We start from the raw sequence: 20127 nt of genomic DNA, 5'->3' as shown, positions 1-20127 counted from the left end.
CAGTCACATTCACACCAGTGTGGGAAGCACAGAAGGCAAGGTGGGTGAAGTGCATTGCCCAGAGACACAACAACAGTGACTGGGTGGAGGTAGCGAGGATGGAACTGCTAACCTTCTGGTTTCCGGCACTGAACATGCTCGACATTATATTACCATCAGTAACAAATTGTTATTTTTGCTGTTTGCGTAGGAGAAATCATGTTCATCCAGGTTGTACTTTCTCATAGTGAGATCTGTTTAGTTTAATTGTTGACCTCTAACACAGTGGTTCTCCATTATAGCAGTCAACCTAATAGTTGTTAGTAGTAATAATAATAGTTGTAAATGCCTTCCTTTAAGAAATGTTGTGAGTCTAGTATGCCTCTAGATCCCCCACCCCACCCCCATCCTATTTGAGAAGCACTGCCTTGTAAGAATAAAAAAAAATAGATGAATGTTTGTTTAAAATACCCAATGGGCGGGATAGCAGAACCTTTCTTTTGTCTTTCAAGGATGATGTGCCATCCCTTTAATTTACAACAATGATGCTGATTACAATGAGGACAGACGGCTCGTGTCCTGTGAAGATAAAAGGAGGGGCAGCGAGTCCACAAATTCCACCGGTCATCAAATGAATAACAACACCGTCCAAGGTCGCAATTGAAGTGCAAGCGAGACTGTGGGAGAAAGCGCTGCATATTGGTATTCACAGCGACACCTCCTTGATGATGGCTGACACGTGCGTGTAATCATTAACCTTCCTCTGCACGTATCTATATATCTTTTCTGTCGGTTTTAAAACAGCAAGGTGGAGCAGGTCAAACTAAATAAACCACTCTTATGAGATTAATTCCAAAGTAAATAGCAGATACTGTATGTTCTGCCATTTGATCAAATGATGACATAATATTGAAAAGTAAAGCTGGTGCTGCAATTTAAAAAAAGATACTCACAGTATGATCTGTGTAGCCAGAGGCCTGACGTTGCACAATTTTAGAAAAATATGCTTCTAAAGCAGGCTAATCTATGGCCCAGGGGCCACATCTGGCCCACCAAACGTTTGAATCTGACCCACCAGTTGTTTTTACTGTGGTTGTAATCTTATTTAATACACAGGATAACAGGAGCCACCTGAGCCATCTGCTGCTGCCTTAATATTTATTACTATATATATATATATATATATATATATATATATATTGTTTGTCATGGGCCCACGTGCCACCTCTCTACAAATTACTGTGGGAATCAATTACATAATTTTTGCTGAAGCCTGCCAAGTAAGCAACCAACTTTAGTTAATGAGATGTGTTTAAATTTGCACTTATCTGACAGTGCCAAAAAAATACCCAAAGCATGATGTTTTCAAACACAAAAATCCCTCATTCATCACAGTTAATCACGTCCGGACTCAGCCGTGATAAGGGAATTTACGCAATGTAGGATTCCTTGTTGAGAAATGGATAAAATCTTTGGAGTCAGAGCATTGAAAACCTGTTTACGGCCTTCTATATACCTTATATATAACATTTATGGAGCCCTTAAGACATTTATACTTATAACAACAAGTAAAGAGAAACATTATAAGAGAAAATAAGCCTAGAAAATAAGCATAATTTCCTGTTGTGCCAGTCTGAAGCGTGTGTGTTGAATCAACATTACAGTAACATTAATGACACCTAGTGACCAGTGTAGAATACTACATATCATTACATCTTTGGATGTGTCTTCTGTCTTACATTTGTATTTTAGGTTTATGCTTGAAAATGATTAATTCAGGCAAAAAAAGACAAGTAATGGGCCATATTCGATGCCATCCATCCATTTTCAATGCCGCTTATCCTCATTAGGGTCGCAGGGCATGCTGGAGCCTATCCCAGCTGACTTTGGGCGAGAGGCGGGGTACACCCTGGACTGGTCGCCAGCCAATCGCAGGGCACAGATAAACCAAAAACGATTACTCAAGTACTGAAACAGTTCTGGGTCATTGACTAACCATTGATTAATTGTTGCAGCTCCAAAGGTAATTACGGTATGTGGTCATACAAAAAAAAAACATATACTTTTATCTTTTTATTTTGGGGGGGATGTGGTGGTGATTGAACACAGATACGGAGTGATTGAGTGCTACTTGTAAGGGGCTCTTGAACCGTCAGCCCGTTTCTCAATGTGTTTTTCCCTGAACAGTATCTCCAGTATGTGGCCAACTGCAGAACCTACATGGCGAAATGCTGATTTTTTTTTCCCAATCCATGTTCAGCTTATTTTACCATATCTGACTGAGATGAGCCTTGCTAATGCTGCACTGCCTGTCGCATCTCATGCTGTCAGCTTGCTAAATACCCTCCTCATGAAAACGAAGGAGCCTACACACATACAGTAAATGCAATCTTTTAAGAACACTTAACCTGCATGCAAAGATGAGATCCAACTGAGCATGGGCAGTTAACTCTTCTTAAGACCGGCATCAAGCGTACTCATGAAGATAAAATATTGTCAAGTCCAATCAACTCCATTATGTTAATAGAAATGTATTTTTCCATATACAGGAAAATTCTAGTATGGTCCTGAAGTAGGATTAACTTCTAAATACATTGCAGTTAGAATAAACAAGCATCACTGATATACCATAACAGATTTTAATAAGACAATGACACATTAAAAGGCGCTGGCCATGTTAATCCAAATCTCATCCATCTGTTAAAGCCATTAAAAACTTTAAAGGTTGCTTATGGCATTGCATTGTCACACGCAGAGGTATAAACATCATGCGATGCCCCACTGCCCCCAATGTAGATGATGTTTAACCGCTATGATCGCTGCCAAATCTACATTCAGTCATTTGCGGACATCCACAAGCTCATTCAGAAAGATCTGTATGAAGGCAGGCGATGGATATTTTACATGGACGGATGTGTTTTTAATAAACAGTTTGCTGACTGAGATTATAATCGTTTGCCTGCATTAGCCTCCAGACATACACAACAACAACAACAACTGTACTTAGAGCACCAACGCAATGTTGTCAATACAGTGTGCCAGGACACATGCTCTGGGGGGTTTAAACTGGGAACAAGTTATTGATGCAATAACTTTGCTGATCAATAATGTGATCAGCTTTTTCAGGAGCAACATTTTGCACATGGTCAATATCAACACAGTAGTGAAGCAAACCAGCACAGAGCAATATATAGTAATATCTCCTCACTTCACACTTTCAATGTCGTGGCTTCACTTGATCACCTTTCACCAATATTATAATATTAATAAATCACGCCATTTCATGTTTGAATGCAGTGTATTATTAGTAAGTATTAGACATCATTTCCTCCCCGAGCACTGCAACACATTTACAGCAACACACACAAGCAGGAGTCTTATTGGTACGAAACAAGCTCAGGTAGAAGTTATTGTATTTGGTCATTCCCAGCAAGAGAAAAATATTTTCATCTGACAACAGCATCAGAGCAAGAAGTCGTTACATGAATTTGTTTCTGACAAAGAGGGGAAAAAGAAGCAGATGATTCATGAAGGGGACTAGACTTTGAGTATCTGCCAGCCAACTAATCGGCCTCTGACCCATTTGGCCTGGAGGGTTGTCCAGTCTTACTTGACCAATCCCGGCGCAGATATTGTGTGGTACAGCAGGGCACAGGGGTCGTTTAACAAGATCATCTGAGAATTTCATTTTCCTTTGTCAAATGATATCAGAGGTAAATACATGGCTTGCTCAAGCATCGACGACAAATATCAAATTATGGTGGTGTATTGTAACACATGTATAAATATGTCTCCTTGAATTTGGATGTATTGTAATTTTGATACTTGTTTTCATTCATTGTTGCACTCCTAATTTGTATGTCTATGTACTGTATACATCATCTGTTCCTCAACAGGTTAGCTCTTGCTGCACCTGCTGGGTCAACATTCAAATATTTTGAGTATTGGCGCCTCAGAATATACATGACAGCAGGCGGCAAGACTGAAAAAGAAATAGTCCGGCCGACCTGTTTGTCTGTCCAATCCAGACTCGGCTTCAAAGCATCAGTCAGACCAATTTCATTTCTCTGCTTTCTGGGCCACATGTTTCCTGGCCAATGACCTCTCACCCAACAGCTGTAATCCTTCCACAATGATGCAGCGATCTGGCGCCTCCTCAATCCTGCAGACCAATGCTGACCAACAGATGCACGGCTCGATGATTAGGTTCAGAGAAAATATGAACGAGAAGGCCGCGCCTACCTCTGCCATACAACTAACTCCAGTGCAAGAGTCAAAAATGATAGGGGCACACATGCAATAAGTAATAAGGGCAGATTAAGAGGTTAGAAAAAACACTTTGTCTGTTAAGGTAACATTAACATGAGCTGAAAGGATTCACATACATACATACATGACTGTTGACCATAAGGTCGTCTTCATCAAGTGATAATCGTGTGTATGCATGACGATTATCACGCCAAATGACCCAACAATCAGTCCCACACTGCTATCAGAGGGATGACGTTAAACCAATTAAAGTCTGTGGTGGTCAATCCTCTGCTGAGATTCACTTACAGACAAAGCAATCCAACACCAAATGCATCAAATTGTCACATCATCTAAATGAACTAGGTAAAGTATATGTCTTTAAATATATGTGCAAAGCAACAATATCTCATTTCATTTTCATTTAACACAACAATAATATAAAATTAGATGAAGCAATTAGAGTAGAAACCGTATGTGACTTTAAAAAAAACATTTGTGTATTCCCATTAATCACTATCATTTTCATCCTTGGTACTCTTTTTTTGTAGTGTGCATAATTTTTGTAAGGGACTGTATGTAAGGTACTGACTTCCACACAGTAAGTCAAATATGGCAATAAAGGTGCGCAATACCCAGTGTGAAAGGTTTCAGGATGTGTTTTGCTTTACCTAAAATCCCAATATATTTACATACGTATATATTTTACATATACTGTTTCAATCACCACCTCATCAGGTTTCACCTTGACATTTGATTTTACCTTTATAATATCCAAGCAAACCAACGTTTTTCCATTTACTCAGTGACACAAAGAGTCACACTTCCCACCAGCACCCCCGTCACGCTCACCAATCCCTGCTGTAATCTCCTAGTGTGTTTAGCAATTACAAGGTCTTGGGTTGCATTGCAGGCTCCTCCGGCTTATGTAATGGGAGACTCACGTGCTGCCAATTCAACAAGCCAGATGACAATATGGCATGACAACCAAGATAAGCTAAGACAAGCAAACAACAATAAGGTCAAATATCCATCAAATGGCAACAGCCTTAGTAGTGGTGGAGCATCTTTACTGCAGTGATCAGCACCAAGACACATACATGCATACTCATGTTAAACGATGCCAAAGTTTCAGGTCCAAGTCTGTTGAACATTGAACAAATGTATGGTGATTGGTGCAAAATGGATTGAATAAGTTTTGCTTCTTCCTATTCCTTTTTGGACAAGCAGAATTGTGAATTGCATTGTATAATGTGCTCACTGTGATTGTGTGCATGTTCAAGATTAATTAAACCATCACCATTACAAGATAATGAAGTTCCTATACCGTTTATCAACTCCTAGAAAGTTGGGTTCGGCAGCTTTCGGGACGATAGCGGAAGTCCTTCTGAGGACATGGGAGTGTGACCAACCACAGTGGAGTAGGCGTGCCTGGAGAAGGCCGTAGGTAGAATAAATTAAAACAGATTTTGCAGGAAACACGAAATCCAAAGAAATACAGCTGCAATATGTGCAGATTCTGGAAGATCTAGAAAGCTTTCTGTGCTGGTTATCGTGTGTAGCTGCTCTACAGGAGTCCACAACTCAATAGAATAGGCCCCCTTTGAAGTTACGTTTGTAACAGACTGAAATAATCCAACATCAGAATGGACCTTAAGACCTTTCCCCACCAACTCCACTGATCACTGTGTTCACCAATACGTCTTCACTAGTTATCTGCTACAATATATGTTTTGCGCTCAGATTTTTGGATGTCTAGAACGGATTAATTGGATATGCTTAAGTTCTTCAGGAAAATTTTGATTTTCGTATGTTAGGTTTAGAGTTGGACGTTTGGAGGGCATTAACAATGAAAACCAAAGTTCCACTGCACTCCAAGAATGATTGTTAAATGTACATGTCCAACAACACTGTCACCGTTGTCCAGTATACGACCCTTTACCAATAAACAAGTCAACCATCTTGAATACATGCACACAAAAAGAAGAAACCAAAATGTTGAGACATCCGTGACAGACTGTCTCATGCAACAGATCCCCTCATAAAGTATTTAGAAGTTTTATGATGAGCCAATTAGTGAAAGCGCTTTGACTCCAATCATTCCTAGGATGACATGGTGAACAAAAGAACTTAGGACTTACTTGAAAGTATTGAACACCCCCAGTTCATCCTCATCGTCACACGGTTCCATCTCGCTGCTGAAGATGAAGGAGTAAGTGGACAAAAAGGGACGTACACCCTGTCCTCGCCCCAACCAAAACACTCACACAGCCAGAAGAAGAGGTCCTGTGTCTAACTTCCACTTCCTTTAAATTCCTCAAGCCAATGTCCTCTGTGTCCCCGTTTCCTCTTTTTTGATTCCTGACTTGGTGCCAAATGTTCCAGCTTAGCAGTACTGTGAAGCACCGCTGGTGATGGATTTAGCCTGCATCTGGGCCAGCGGGGATAAACTTCATTCACACACGTATTGACACACACACACAGTCCCTTCACGTGATAAACTGTATGCCTCACAATTGGATGTGTGATGATAAGCACAGACCATTGTACTTACTTGTACGCATGTCACTTTTAAATCTGAAGACGTCTAATGTACATTACATACATTTGGACTGGGTGTTCACATTCCTACATTTTCCAAAACTTTCAATATTCTTCATAAAAGGGGACATATGCTTTTTCCACTTTTCTGACCTGTAAACGCAGTTAAAATGTTTTATTTTCGTGTTAAACGATGCCAAAGTTTCAGATAATGAGGTTTGTGAGTTTGGTAGTGAGCCCTGAAAGAAGTTTCAGATGGCTAAAACGCTGTTTCATAAGGTGTGGTAAAACTGTCCCTTTGTGATGTCACAGAGGAGCGAACTTCTTTATATGGCCGTGGCTGTAAGACATAATAGGGATGAGCCGGATACTTGTTATAAACTAGTACCAGTTATGGATCATAAATTTTTGACAGATATGAATATGAAAAAGAGTACATTAAGCAATACATGCATAACATCACATGCCCTCAGCTATGTAAGGAATGTGTCTGCGCCTGTGTGGGTGAGTATGTGTGTGTCTCCTGGCCATGCTGCAAATGACTCCTGGCCAAATGACTGGATCCGAGTCCATCTGGAGGTTTTGTGTCGACTTCATACAACTGTCTGTGTCCTTGGAACGGTCTCCTAATTCTTCAATGTATTACATTTTTGAATTAAAACTGGAGTTTATAAGCAAAGCACCACCCGCCTCCATCACCCAACCTCTCCCAGCCTCTCTTCCATTACCTCCCGGAGACACACACAAGAGTATAAACAATGCTCACGAAATCAACTAGGGATCCAATGAGAACCCAGTCAAACAAATACATATACACATGATACTCAAATGTGACCCATGATCACATGCAATGCAATGATTAAAGATTCAAGCAATAAATTAAGAGGTACTTGAAGTCACACAGACCTAAACTCCACACTGGACAGGGCACAGACTTCCTGAAAATAAAATGTTCTGACCAAAAGAAACATTTTTTTAATGGTACTAAATAAAATAAAAAAACAAGGCCTTTGAATTAAAAAGGCATATATAATTAATTACAACGTGTATCTCAAAACATTATGCCAACTTAAGATAACATCAACACGAGAGCAGTATCCAACACCGAGCTTGGCCAAAAAGGACTAAGGCGCATCCGAAGCAAAAGCAGGAGGGCCAGAGGTCACAGTGCGTGCAAGAAAAAATCTGACTTACAAAAAGCTCACCTGCTTCAACCTAGAGGCTGGAAACACACCCTCAATTTATGTAAATATTAGTCAAAACGCTACATGGTGTCTTACCTCATGGCTCAGAGTGCCATCCTGCTTCGTCTCTGTGCCCAACAACGCCCTAATCCTCAAGCTGCCACCAGCACAGGGGCAGGCTCCAACAATAACCACAACTGCGGTGAAATTACTTTATGTGTGGGTCAAGTGGGGGTGGAGTTATGGATGGCAAAAAAAGAAAAGAACCAAGGTTAGTAGCAGTGAAAGTCACTGTGGTTTAAAAACTGCAGGCTTTTCACATTCATATTTATCCAAAATGCACAGTTGAAGCTTTCATAGCCAAGCTTGCACAACACGCAAGCTGATGTGACCTCAGCTGTAACACTTTTAGACTTTAAACAGCGGAATTGTAACTTCCCCGTTACCATTACGAAGTCCAACATGAGTACAGTGGAGTGCTATAGCTTTTGCCCCAACACAGGTCATGTGATTTGAACTCGAGTCAGGATCTAAGTGACATCAGTGAATGGCGGTGTTTAGGCTTCTTTTAATTCAAACTCCCATACATTAGCAGGCGGAATTCCCAGTCCCAAAGAGAGACAGTGACATACTTACTGATCATTTCCAAGAAAAGATGTTTCCCACCATGCAACGGCTCTGGTTCGCTCTCCATAGGGCACCTCGATGGAAGACCTTCTGACCTCAAGACATGTACAGCCATTGTAATCAGTGGCGGGGATGAGGACTTGGTCCGAGTCAATTGATGTCAGGTCTGTACTTAGACCCAAAGAAGTCCAAGAAAAGTCAGACGAGGTGGAAGGGCTGGCACTGTCTCTTTCATTTTCCAAGGAATCTTGGAGGTCCACTGTGCGAAAATAAAACTGGATGAAGGAAGAACAGGTTGAAGGTAGGAACGGACAGGGATACATCTGGGAAGTCAAACAAGTCAAATACTCCAAGTGAAGAGAAAGGTACAGAACACTTGCACCTAAAAGATGTTCCTACTCTCTGGTCAGGATTTTGCTTGAACAAATACTGAGGACGCACGGAAAAACCATCCAGAGAAAAGAGAGGGCGATTGGTGGATGAGTGTTACAGACAGAAAAGACACAATTAGGAGAGAAGTGGATGCACCAGCACTTACAAGGTGCTCACATCTCATTACAGCCACTCTACAATCGAATCATGTGGCAAATGATAGAGACGTTTCACAGATGAGAAATCGATTGGAAATGCAATGAGAAGCTTAGGTTAGTGGTTTGTGGTTACATGATAGCTACAGGCAAGAGTGTGTCATCTTGGGTTGCGGTGATAAGCAGTTCATTACAAGTATCTGATCCACACCAAATAACATTGGGGCTTACCGCTACAGTCCATTAGAACCCAGAAATGATAGGACGATGTAGAAAAAAATGTAGATTTTTGTGGGGTTTTTTTGTGCCTTTTGATGTCATACAAAGAGTAAATACAAAAAAAGCGTATTTTTCCCCACATTTATTATTTTCTACACTATAAGGTGCACTTAAATTTAATTTTTTTACATGATCCATTTGGCCGGATGTTTGCCACGGCCGTAGCTGCACCGCACTGAATAATCTTGTGGAATGCTTCCGACGGCCACAACGGATTCAGTGTGAGCCCGGTAAGACCATCTGGATTCTGGTGTGTAACAACTTCAGAGACTAATTGGTATGGCAAACAGATTCAAAGCCAGACCTCTCACCTCATGCTTTACTCGAATTCCCCCAGAGAAAAAAATGTAGTGGAAGCTGTTAAAAATGCATAAGGTACCAACCTCTATAATCTTGCTTATATTTTCACTTCCTGAAGGTGCAACGTGTTGGCCAAACGTGGCAATATTTTTGCTGATATGCCGAAGCACTTCTGAGGATCAATGCATGATCTACATGATAAATACAACACATAGTTGAGCAGCTACCTGAACAAAGAGATTTAACTTTTTACAAGGATTTTTACAAGTAAGATAGATACTTTTTATTCCTATGGTTCTAACAACCAATGTCATGCTGAGAGGGTACAGTATGTTGGTGTGACGACAAGAAAAAGATGGGCAAAGGGCATTTGCCACCTTCAGTAAGTAGGCCTTGGTTGCTTCATGTTATAGTGAGCCTCAGATGCCGACACATAAGCAGACTCAGGAAAGAAATCCTCGTGGAACTCAGCCAGAAACCTACATGACAGAGAAGAGTAAGAGAAGAATAAGGAGTGAGGTATTTGTAGCGATTGAACATGGGTTGTTGTTGCACAGAAATATTTCAAAAGCAACAATCTAAAACCTTTGGTAACCTTTTCCCTCTATATGTCTCATAACACAGAAATCCCAGACCCAATGCCCTCCATCTGGAGGTATACATGTCAAAGACACAGCCTCCTAAACCATATCCATACCACTGGCAGAAACATAATACACAATGCGTCAAAGAAAGACGGAACATGACTGACCAGCAGTCAGCATAACCCCACCCTTTCCCCAGCCCTCCTCCCTTCCATCTAATCATTTGCGGGGAAAACTAATCCGGAATCTTCTTAGTATCCGCTACTCGGCCAAATCCTCTAAATCTTGCCATCTCATCTTAACTCCACCGTTCCTCCTAATCTCAATGCAAACAAATTATACTTATCAGAAAGAAACTGAAGGCCGCTTTGACAACGACAAGGCAAGCAAATGATGAGTGTCGGATGGCAAATGCACACAAGACCTCACCCCATTTGAAAAAGGGGAACCCCTTTAAAAAGTCTCTTTGATATAACAAAAATGCATTCTTCCTGCCATTACTTACTCTGACAACCCCCAAACTTTTGAGTGATGAGTTTTACCAAGTGGAACCACTAATGCAACGCAACCTCTTGAGAAACAGTGTTTAATATGGTGACTGTCACAATGTCATAATGAGAATGCTACATTTGAGTCCTTCCATCCTGTAAATGAGGAGGTACATGCTCGAGATGTAATCCTTTCATGTTGCACAATACTGTCAGCTTAAGCTCTGGCTATTTTGAGACCACCCATCTTTTAACAGTCTGGTTCATTCTAATCTAACATCTTTATTGTTCAATTGGGGACCAGTGCAATCTTTGTGAGTTTTGGTAGTGCTCCACAGCACAACATGGCGGCAGAAAGCAGTACTGCGTGGGTTTGATTAGAGACCGAGGACCAAATCCCTCAGGTTTGGGAGCGGCTCAACTGAAGATCGCTCGGGAGGATTTAAAGATTAGACTCCCGCGCTTGTGTAACACCCACTCATCTCCCTCCCGCTAACACATGCTCTCTCTCTCCCTCCCGACGAACCACTCATGTTCTCATTTACTTATTCCTCCTTGACATTTTTGTCATGTTTCAAAGCTTTTTTCTATTGCTTTACTGATTATTTCCCAATGATTCAAATATGCTCCTTTTTACATCTGGATTCACTGGTTGTTTCATAAATAGAGACCAGCCTGTCATTGTGGTCTGTGACCACCAACCCCATAGAAATGTCATCACTATGGCTGTACTCAACCCCTCAAAATTCATTTGCCCCTGTAGTAGTCTCACATTTATAGTGTTGGCTCCCATTTAATGATATTGTCTGACTCCGTACTAGGGATCGACCGATATGTTTTTTTTTGAGGCTGATGACGATTTTTTTCCATCACCCTTAGCCGATGGCCTATTTTACTTCGGCCGGTACTGCTTTTGCTGCCTCGAATTACATGAAAAAATGACAATGATAACAAATCTTACAGGTCTGACGTTTAAACAAATATTTATTTAAATGTAAACACTGAACACAGAAGGATTCAGCTTTCTTAAACACACATTTAAACGGTATTAACAACTTTAAAAGGAATAAATATTCAACCATGTGCAACATTACTGTCGTAGTTTTAGTTTTATCTAGAATCAATGATTGATGACTGCTCCTCCGCAGTGAGATGCACCCCCACCCCGCCTCCACCATCACACTGACACAATTTAGTACGATATATAAAACATTTCTCTCATCATTAAAGTTCGTGTTGTGCACGCTAAAGACCTCTAATAGCACACACGGCTGCTCCTGTCTGCTCTGTTTGTGTGCGCGCATGCTCAGAGAGCATGCGCACACATAACGCGACACGCATTTCACCTCAGCTTGGCGTTCACTGAATAAAATTCCTACAAACACCATGGGACTGAATTGACAATGTTGACATTAAACCTGTGTTTGTAACAGCTGTACATATTAGCCGCCAACTACATCAACAGCTCCCTAATTACAACGGTAGGCACTTTTAAAGATGAAGCATTCAGCAGCATTCCTGGTTTTCAGACCCACAAACTAAACTATATTTTCAAGCACGTATATTGCATGCACTTGCCGTTCATGTTTCCTATTTCAAAGCAGGTGGAAATATTTCAACTTTTTATTTCAAGTTTAACTGTTAGAGGCTAATTAAAAGTTGAACACAGGCCCTTGTTGTGATTCACCACTGTTGCGGTGTGGGAGGTGTACCGCGACTGCGTGTGTTGCAGGGTCCTCCGGCAACACAAAGCTGCCTGGCGGATGCCTGTCTGTAAATCATACGGCGGAAAAATACATCGGCGAAACCATGCGCATATCGGCCAATACCGATTCAAGTAAAGAACGCAAATATCGGCCCTATATATCGGCCATCCGATGTATCGGTCGATCCTTACTCCCTACATTGTGAAGCACTTGCTTTGGGTCAGTTCACACCAGTAAAATAATTTGGTTGTGTCTATCACCTGAGAAAAAGCTCCAAATGTTTCACCAAAGCTCTGAGATTCCTTTCAGGGATCTGCATCTTTCCAAGGATCTCGGGAAGCTTCACTGGATGAGTAAATGAGATATGCAATAAACATGTCAGTCAAGCATCTGGAATCAAATTATTACTGCATGGATTCACCTATTTATGTAGAAAGAAGTAACTCACCAAAAAGCCGGAGAAGGTGCTGCACACCATACAGGTAGGAAGGTGGAGGAGGCTGGTCATTCAAAGGATAGTTATCAGGGGTCAGCTTCCAACTGAGGACCTGACAATCAGGATGGAGGAAAGGGTCTTACTGTATGTAATAGCAAATAAGAGTAATATTCTCACTCAATAAAAAAATTCTGGCTCCGCCACTGCACAACACTAACATATTGTTAGCTGATGTTCATGAATCCACCTCCTTGTGAACGTTGAATGTTGCCGGACCTGTGTGTATGAGCAGTGTTGGAGCTGAGCACTACTGTTCAAATTTAGCTTGGTAATAGAACTGCAAAAATAGTTATCGGGATGCTCTAGTATGACATAGGTGTTCATATTGACAAACTTTTCAGTGAGACAGTCTTCAACTTGCTCAGTTTCTTTTGTGTGGGACTTTATGGTACTGGTACTAGAGGGAAAAATACTGAAATGTACAAAGGAAAAACAATCACAGCTCTGTTTGTGTCACCGCTGATGTTAGAATTTCCTGGAAGGGCCCATCCAGGCACAGGAGCATAATTCAGACTTTACACGACAATTGTGTCTCACACAAGCTAATACATCTTTCAGTTCATTGTACCATTTGTGCAGTAACGATTAAGTTCTTTTTCATTCTAAAACAAACACACTGGTTTGTCACCTCATTGAGCTCGTTGTTTCGCCGGCTCTCAAGTCCATGAAAAGGTCCGCTTCTTTCTTTACTTGGAGTCAAGGGCAATGGGGAGGATGAGCCGCTGTGAACTGGAGTTTCTGTACAGAGACGATAAGAGATTCCTTTGGAGCTCATCTCAAACAGAACAAGTCAAGCGAACACAGCAAAGCTTAATTCTACTGACATACCCCCAAAAGGGAGCAGCAGTATGTATGTACTATAGAAATGTGGCAACAAAAGCTTTCTTGCCCCATCTACTGGACCAAACATGTTATTACTCTATTAAATCAATTAACTCTTTAAATATGCAGAGTTTCATAAACTTGGAAAATAAATCTTTTGTTAAAAAATATATTAAAAAAAGACTTGACCCTGACTTCTGTCGAGGTTGAGGATGAACTTTGACTGGGATGCGGTGTCAATCAAGCCGCGTTTGAGCTGAGGCGACGCCGTGGCACTGCCTCCACCTGTCAAAAAGCATTCATTTGGAGAAAATGTACAACAATCAATGCTACTAAGTCTCAACTAAAACCCCTTTACCGCAGCTGCTGCCTTCAGCTGGGCGCTCCCCGCCGGGTGTGTTCCTCGTGGAGCGCCTGAGAGACTGTGACTGGTATGAGATACAGTCCATGTCAGGGTGTCGGCGCCGTTTTGGTGTGGGGGCAGTGGGCGTCGCAGCAGAAACGTCACTCAGGGCAGGTTGGCTGTCGGTTGATTGAGGTGTCGGAGGGTTGTGACCCACCGGGCTGGGACTGCGTTCTCGCTGGGCACTGAAAGGACAGACAAAACGCCTCACATGAAACTGATCCTGCAGCTCTGTATACAGACCCTTAGTCATTTCCACTTACTTGCTGGGGCAGGGGGATTCTTCATTGATGGCCAAGAAAAGCCGAGAAGAGCTGACCTTCTTGAACTGAGCTTGTTCACACGGGTAGAGGAGGATCATGGGTAAAGTGAAGTCAAAGGTGATCCTCAGGCCATCCGCCATTTCCTTACACAACTCCTCACTTTAATTCAAAGAAAACAGTTAACGCTTACTGCTTTAGGCAGCTGATGATCTGTTTTTCTTCCTTTTAACATACTCACTTCTTCTCTGGAGGGATAGGCTGAGGGCTGCTGCTCTGTGCCGTATTCTGTTGACGCCTATACCGCTCGTTGGCCATAAAGGCCTTGTTGATGGCAAAATGCTTCACATAGGATTCCAGGATGTGCACAACATTCATCTGACAAGGAACCATCACCAACTAGAAAGAAAAAAAAATGGTCATAATGGAAGGTAAGGAAAGGGAGGACATACAATTTAAAGTTCCACACTCAACAGCATGAACACAACAAAAGCTGCTAAAGAGGATGAGGAGTAGAAAATGAATATTAGTAGATGTTATGTCTGCATGTTTTACTATAGCCTATACAACACTCCATCGCCACTTCACTGCCACCCTAATAAACTAACACAGGCTACTGTTGCGCCCCAAACCACACCAAGCTATAACTCAATGCTGAACCACATTTTTGGTGTGAAACAAACTCATAAGCTTAAACCAAAACATTCATTCATTCGTTCATTTTCTACCGCTTTTTCCTCACGAGGGTCGCGGGGGTGCTGGAGCCTATCCCAGCTGTCTTTGGGCAAGAGGTGGGGTACACCCTGGACTGGTCGCCAGCCAATCACAGGGCACATATAGACAAACAACCATTCACACTCACATTCATACCTATGGACAATTTGGAGTCGCCAATTAACCTAGCATGTTTTTGGAATGTGGGAGGAAACCGGAGTACCCGGAGAAAACCCACACATGCACGGGGAGAACATGCAAACTCCACACAGAGATGTCCCGAGGGTGGAATTGAACCCTGGTCTCCTAGCTGTGAGGTCTGCGCGCTAACCACTAGACCAACGTGCCACCCTAAACCAAAACATAATATTTAAAAAATGTCAAGCACCCTCCTTTTCAAATACAAATATTTCCTTCATCATAGCTTCAAAATACCTTCTTCCTTTTATTGATGTAAAAGCAGTCATCCTCCAACTTCTTCTTGAGAATGTCCGGGATACTGATGTCGACGTGGACAATTTTGTCCTCATTCTCCCTCTTGACATTGATATCTGGCTCAACCTTCTGCAACAAATACATATTTTACAAAGAAAGCTCTCTGTGGAAACTATATGCTGAAATCACTGAAAAATATGTGCAACCAGACAAAGTGAGGAATGTTTACGACCTTATTTTGACTATAAGCAGCTATAAGCAATTTAGACCAGACATTGTGCTCATTATTATGGCCATGGATGTGCAATGTTTGTGCCAACCTCAGGTCAGTGGAGTTACCAATGGAGGATCGCTCACCATTTTGTTGACGTCCTCAGAGAAGGTGCTGTCTCCGCTATTCGAAGATTCTGCTTCAGAGTCCTCGCCCTCGCTGCTGCCAGAAGATGAAATCAAGCCTAACGACAAAATATGCAGAAGAATATTATTTCATTACTACTTGAAATGACAGAAAACACAAATAGAAGATTCCGCACATGTGTCATCACTGTCATCCTCCTTAGGAAGAATCTTCACAGAGGGTTTAGTACCAGAATGACGACGCCGTCTCTTTGCCCATCCCTTTTTCTTCCTATCACAGGGAAAGGAGACACATGCTTCAAGCACTTTATCATCAACCATATGCCCTCAAGTGAGAGACATGAATGTGCCTCCAATATCAACTCACATGCGACCAAGAGCTTCACGCGCCAGTTTACGTTGCAATTTACGGCTTTCCTTAGTGTCCCTTAGGACATGGTCCTCTGCTGCCCAACGATCCCAGCTGCACATACACATCCAAAAGCAATAAACTGAATACACCATACAATGTTAGCACACGTCTGCAATATGCTTACCTTCGGCTCCAACCGTTAAAATGAATCAAGTACTTCGGGATTCGTCTTCCATGTTCATCTTTGCCTATCAATACATCAAGGACCTGCAATGAAACATACAAACGTGGAGTGGACTCAACAAACTGATTTAGGGTTAGTTTGTAGAGCGCTAACCAATATAGCATAGACACAATGTTGACATCTGGGTGTGCAGTATACGTTTAAAAACGACATTGTCATTGTTTTGGGTTACAATGGGACTACATCATGCTAATACTCAGCAAGCTGTCCGTGCATATCACAGTCAACACGTTAGCAAATTGATGGTTGTAATTTAAGATAACGGTCTTCGTAGCTTCACACCACTACTACTGATAAGACGACACATTCATTACACACAAGTTGTACGCAGCGCATGCTAACCGGAAGTCGTTAGCTAGCGCTAGCAAAGACAGAATACCTCTATATAAGTACGCGTGCAAAGAAATGTGTCCATTTCTATCAGATGTTCTTTGCTATAAAATTACTACTATGAAGATGAAGATGGTTACCTTTGCGTCATACAACACTTTAGCCTTGGAGGGATCTGGTTCGAAGCACAGGACTCGTTCTCCTTTATGGAATTTAAATTTAATACCCCGCGAATTCATTTGTTCATGGCTACGTGTGTGAGGGGTATCAATCTAAACTGCAACATATTTATCAACCGCCTCTTAAAAAAAACTCCCGGGGGATTCCGTTCCCTTTCGGAAGTCCTTTATAAAAACAAAATATGCTTGGCGTGGATGGCTGGCGTTGTTAACTCCTTGTGTCTTCACCAATCCTTGGACTTCACAACTCCCCATCGTCACTTCCGCTCTCATGACCTGGGCTGTTGCGTTTCAATTCGTGCACTTCATAGCTACACTTTCAGTGCGTATGTGCGTTCCATTGTGAAGTACGGCGAAATGAAGTCAGCAGCCAGTACCCGGATGTATGTTGCACCCTTGAGTGCATGAGTGTTTTTCATTATGAAGTACGGTAAAAAGTGAACAGTCAGTACCCGGATGTTGCATTCACTGTTCCAAATAGTGAGTGTGCACCCTCAGTCACCGCCATCTTGGTGACGTAGCGGGAAATGCGGAACTGAATGGTTGCGATTTACTAATGAAAAAGGAATTAAGAGGAAGAAAGTGGCTAACTATTACGGTCGTCATTTTCTGATACGTGCGCAATGACTGTAATAGATTTTGGACTCTACACTGCCAAAATGTGCGCCTTCACTACCTAAGTACGCAGTGCTCATCCATATGTATGTGTGAGTACAGCCAGAGCCAGGGAATGGTGCACAGCCTGTATTTTGTAATTCTGCCTCAACGTTTCTATTAACTGTCAGTATATTTTCAATTGGACCCTGCTAGCAGAGGTATATATCACAACAGTCCTTGTATGACCACTCGGCGCGTTGGTCTTATATTTGAATGTTTGCTGGCGGAATAAGCACTCTGAGTCATCACTCAACTGGAAGAAAATGCTTCTTGAGCCGAACAAAAGGAAAACACAAAAACAAGCCAATACTACCCATTAGTGGCCAAATCCAGGTACTGCATGCCAGAGCACACGATGACAGGATTTTTCATGAGGACATTAAAAATATCACTTTTTGAGGTCAGGATTTTCAGATGGAAAGATCAGCCTATGTTACTGTAAACAATAAAATGTTGTTCATAATAAAAATAATGTATTAACCAGACACGAGCGTGTAATGTACATGATATTTTATACATTTTATTTTAAAAGTTAGAGCAATGGGGACTGTTGAGTTGCATCATAGTATGCTGTTGCTTATTGTAACTTGCAGTGGCCACTAGTAGGCAGTGTGGCCTTGTTTTTGTGAAGAGTTTGTCCCTTTTTGACAAGTTTTCCTTTGATGCCTCAGAGTGCTTTTGCTTCAGCAAATATAAAACTTTGAAGAAGACAGACAGGCTGGGGAATGCTCATGCAAGGAGTGCTGCGACACATACCTCTGCAAACAGACCCAATATACAGGTACTATGAATCACTGATGGTCTAGTATAATGGTTGACTACCTGTTACTTGTATCCGCTAGAATGTTTGCTTTAACAAATGGAACAAGGCAATGGACTACACAGTTTCATGTTCATAAAGTAGGTCAATCAGTAATTTGATTTGTTTTGTTTCGAACCTTGTGACCCTTGCACATTCATATCTGTCAAACGATGCAGAGTTAGACTGACCCCAGGGTAGGAAAGCATGCCTGCACAGCTGTAACTGAATAGCGCATTGGCTTGAAGCAATTTCACACTGTCTAATATTGTAATACCAAATATGGTCAGTGTATATATCATACTCAACAAAACTGGCATGAGAGGCAGCCCTGAATACCTATTCCCTCCACACAGGCGGTGCTTGATATACTTTGCATTGTGTGTTTTCCAGTGTCACACATGAGTAACATGAGGATTCTCAGTTAGTCTCAGCAGGAGGTTGGGTAGAGAAAGAACACGTTTATTTATGCACACGAACTATTGTAACATTTAGCAATTCTGTCTACAGTATATAGTAATGTGCTTTAAATTTTCAGAGGCAACATGTCTCCATTTCCATGCACTTTGTTTTCCTTCTCTGTTTTCTCACAGTCTTCTGCCTGCCTGCAGACTGTTTTTAGACAGGTCAAATCTGTCTCAGCTGTTATCAGTGTCATGCTGTGTGTGTTTGTGTGTGTGTGTGCGTGCGTGTGTGTGCAGTGGCGCTTCATGCACTCCATTATCACAAATCCAGCACCCTCCTCCAAACCGTCTCCTACTGTCGCTTCATTTTCTCCACTTTCATTTTCACCATACATTCATACACACATGACCACTTCCATTTCCCCACTCACAAATGGCCTACTGATGAAACACACATGGTAGATCAAGGGTGTCCAAACTTTTTCTACCGAGGCCCAGATACTGAAAAATGAAAGGATGTAAGGTCCACTTTGATGTTGTGTAATACACTGAGAAGTTCTATTTAAAAAACATGGCTCTCATCTGAAAGTCTATTATTAGTATGAACGTTTTTGTACTTTTGTACTAAAAATTCTAAATATTTCAACTTTCTTTGTAAATGTTCTTCTTTGTAATATTACGACTTTATTCCCATGTGTTCTATTGTTGTTGACCACAAAGGACGTTCATGGCAAGAGCTTTGAACTATTATGGCGCTCTATGACCACACGTCGGTTTCAGAAGATCAGTGCAGCTTGCTGAGACATTCGACTTGAACTTGGACCGGTGGGAGGTACGGATGCCTTGGAGCAAGGCACAACTGCAGGGAGCCGCGAGCGCTTCAAGACAATCGGCTAACTGCTAAAGATCAAAGTGGCAAAAAGCTATGATTTCTGGCCTTAGATATCCGGGTCCACAATCAAAAACCAGGCCAAATAAGCCATTGAAGTAATAAAAGAGAAACTGGAAGTGCTACATGAGGCAATAGCGACGGTGAGATCTAAGCTTGCAGATTGACAGCCTCAAGGGACGCTTCTCTGAGAAGGTCAAGAACCTTAACCTTAGGGAGGAAAATACAGGAAAATATCGATTTATATCGATTTACATTCCTATGGTCCTATACATCGGACTGTGTTCAAGTCGCCATTCCAGACGACATATATCGTTCTAACA

The 20127-nt window shown here is 41.7% G+C and overlaps 3 protein-coding genes across 10 annotated transcripts in view; 1 reads left to right on the top strand and 2 right to left on the bottom strand.

The window, feature by feature from the left end:
- Nucleotides 1–9458, bottom strand: part of LOC131103954 (FERM and PDZ domain-containing protein 4-like) — a 35155-nt gene extending 25697 nt beyond the window's left edge. The window contains exon 1 of one of the 3 annotated variants that reach the window (XM_078796428.1): nt 8589–9458. In XM_078796428.1, the coding sequence (XP_078652554.1) occupies nt 8589–8902 (314 nt within the window). In that variant the 5' untranslated portion in view covers nt 8903–9458. Of the gene's footprint in view, nt 1–6368; nt 6685–8048; nt 8150–8588 lie in introns of those variants that run through there. The other 2 variants (XM_078796429.1, XM_058050530.2) reach the window with 2 other exon arrangements.
- Nucleotides 9459–9954: 496 nt separating this feature from the next.
- Nucleotides 9955–17437, bottom strand: LOC131103957 (MSL complex subunit 3-like). 4 transcript variants are annotated; one of them, XM_078796431.1, is made up of 14 exons: nt 17017–17437; nt 16487–16569; nt 16318–16413; nt 16127–16221; nt 15951–16048; nt 15594–15719; nt 14686–14843; nt 14448–14606; nt 14140–14369; nt 13971–14066; nt 13588–13697; nt 12912–13011; nt 12724–12808; nt 9955–10164 (listed from the first exon to the last, which is right to left on the bottom strand). In XM_078796431.1, the coding sequence occupies exons 1-14, from the start codon at nt 17113–17115 to the stop codon at nt 10065–10067; spliced, it is 1635 nt and encodes a 544-aa protein (XP_078652557.1). In that variant the 5' UTR covers nt 17116–17437; the 3' UTR covers nt 9955–10064. The 4 variants fall into 4 exon arrangements, with proteins under 4 accessions (XP_078652557.1, XP_057906527.2, XP_078652556.1 ...); XM_058050544.2 differs by having other exon boundaries at nt 13977–14066; nt 17017–17435; XM_078796430.1 differs by having other exon boundaries at nt 15594–15722; nt 17017–17434.
- Nucleotides 17438–18363: 926 nt separating this feature from the next.
- LOC131103955 (rho GTPase-activating protein 6) overlaps nt 18364–20127 on the top strand; it is a 41852-nt gene continuing 40088 nt past the window's right edge. For 2 of the 3 annotated variants that reach the window (XM_058050536.2, XM_058050533.2), the window contains exon 1: nt 18364–18493. The gene's annotated coding sequence lies outside the window, so the exon portion shown is untranslated. Of the gene's footprint in view, nt 18613–20127 lie in introns of all 3 variants that reach the window. The other variant, XM_058050535.2, reaches the window with a different exon arrangement.

This window comes from Doryrhamphus excisus, linkage group LG15 (genome assembly GCF_037039965.1).
Source record: "Doryrhamphus excisus strain RoL-2023G ecotype Guam linkage group LG15, RoL_Dexc_Guam_v1.1, whole genome shotgun sequence".
Classification (NCBI taxonomy): domain Eukaryota; kingdom Metazoa; phylum Chordata; class Actinopteri; order Syngnathiformes; family Syngnathidae; genus Doryrhamphus; species Doryrhamphus excisus.
This window is presented reverse-complemented; position numbering and strand designations above follow the sequence as displayed.

Bases quoted from the DNA above. Each gene is read 5' to 3' on its own strand.
- LOC131103957 (XM_078796430.1), bottom strand. From the start codon at position 17,115: ATGAATTCGCGGGGTATTAAATTTAAATTCCATAAAGGAGAACGAGTC. The intron at 16,222-16,317 runs GTGAGTTGATAT...TCCCTGTGATAG, and splicing joins CGTGAAGCTCTTGGTCGCAT to GAAGAAAAAGGGATGGGCAA. The intron at 15,723-15,950 runs GTGAGCGATCCT...TATTTGTTGCAG, and splicing joins CTGAGGACGTCAACAAAATG to AAGGTTGAGCCAGATATCAA.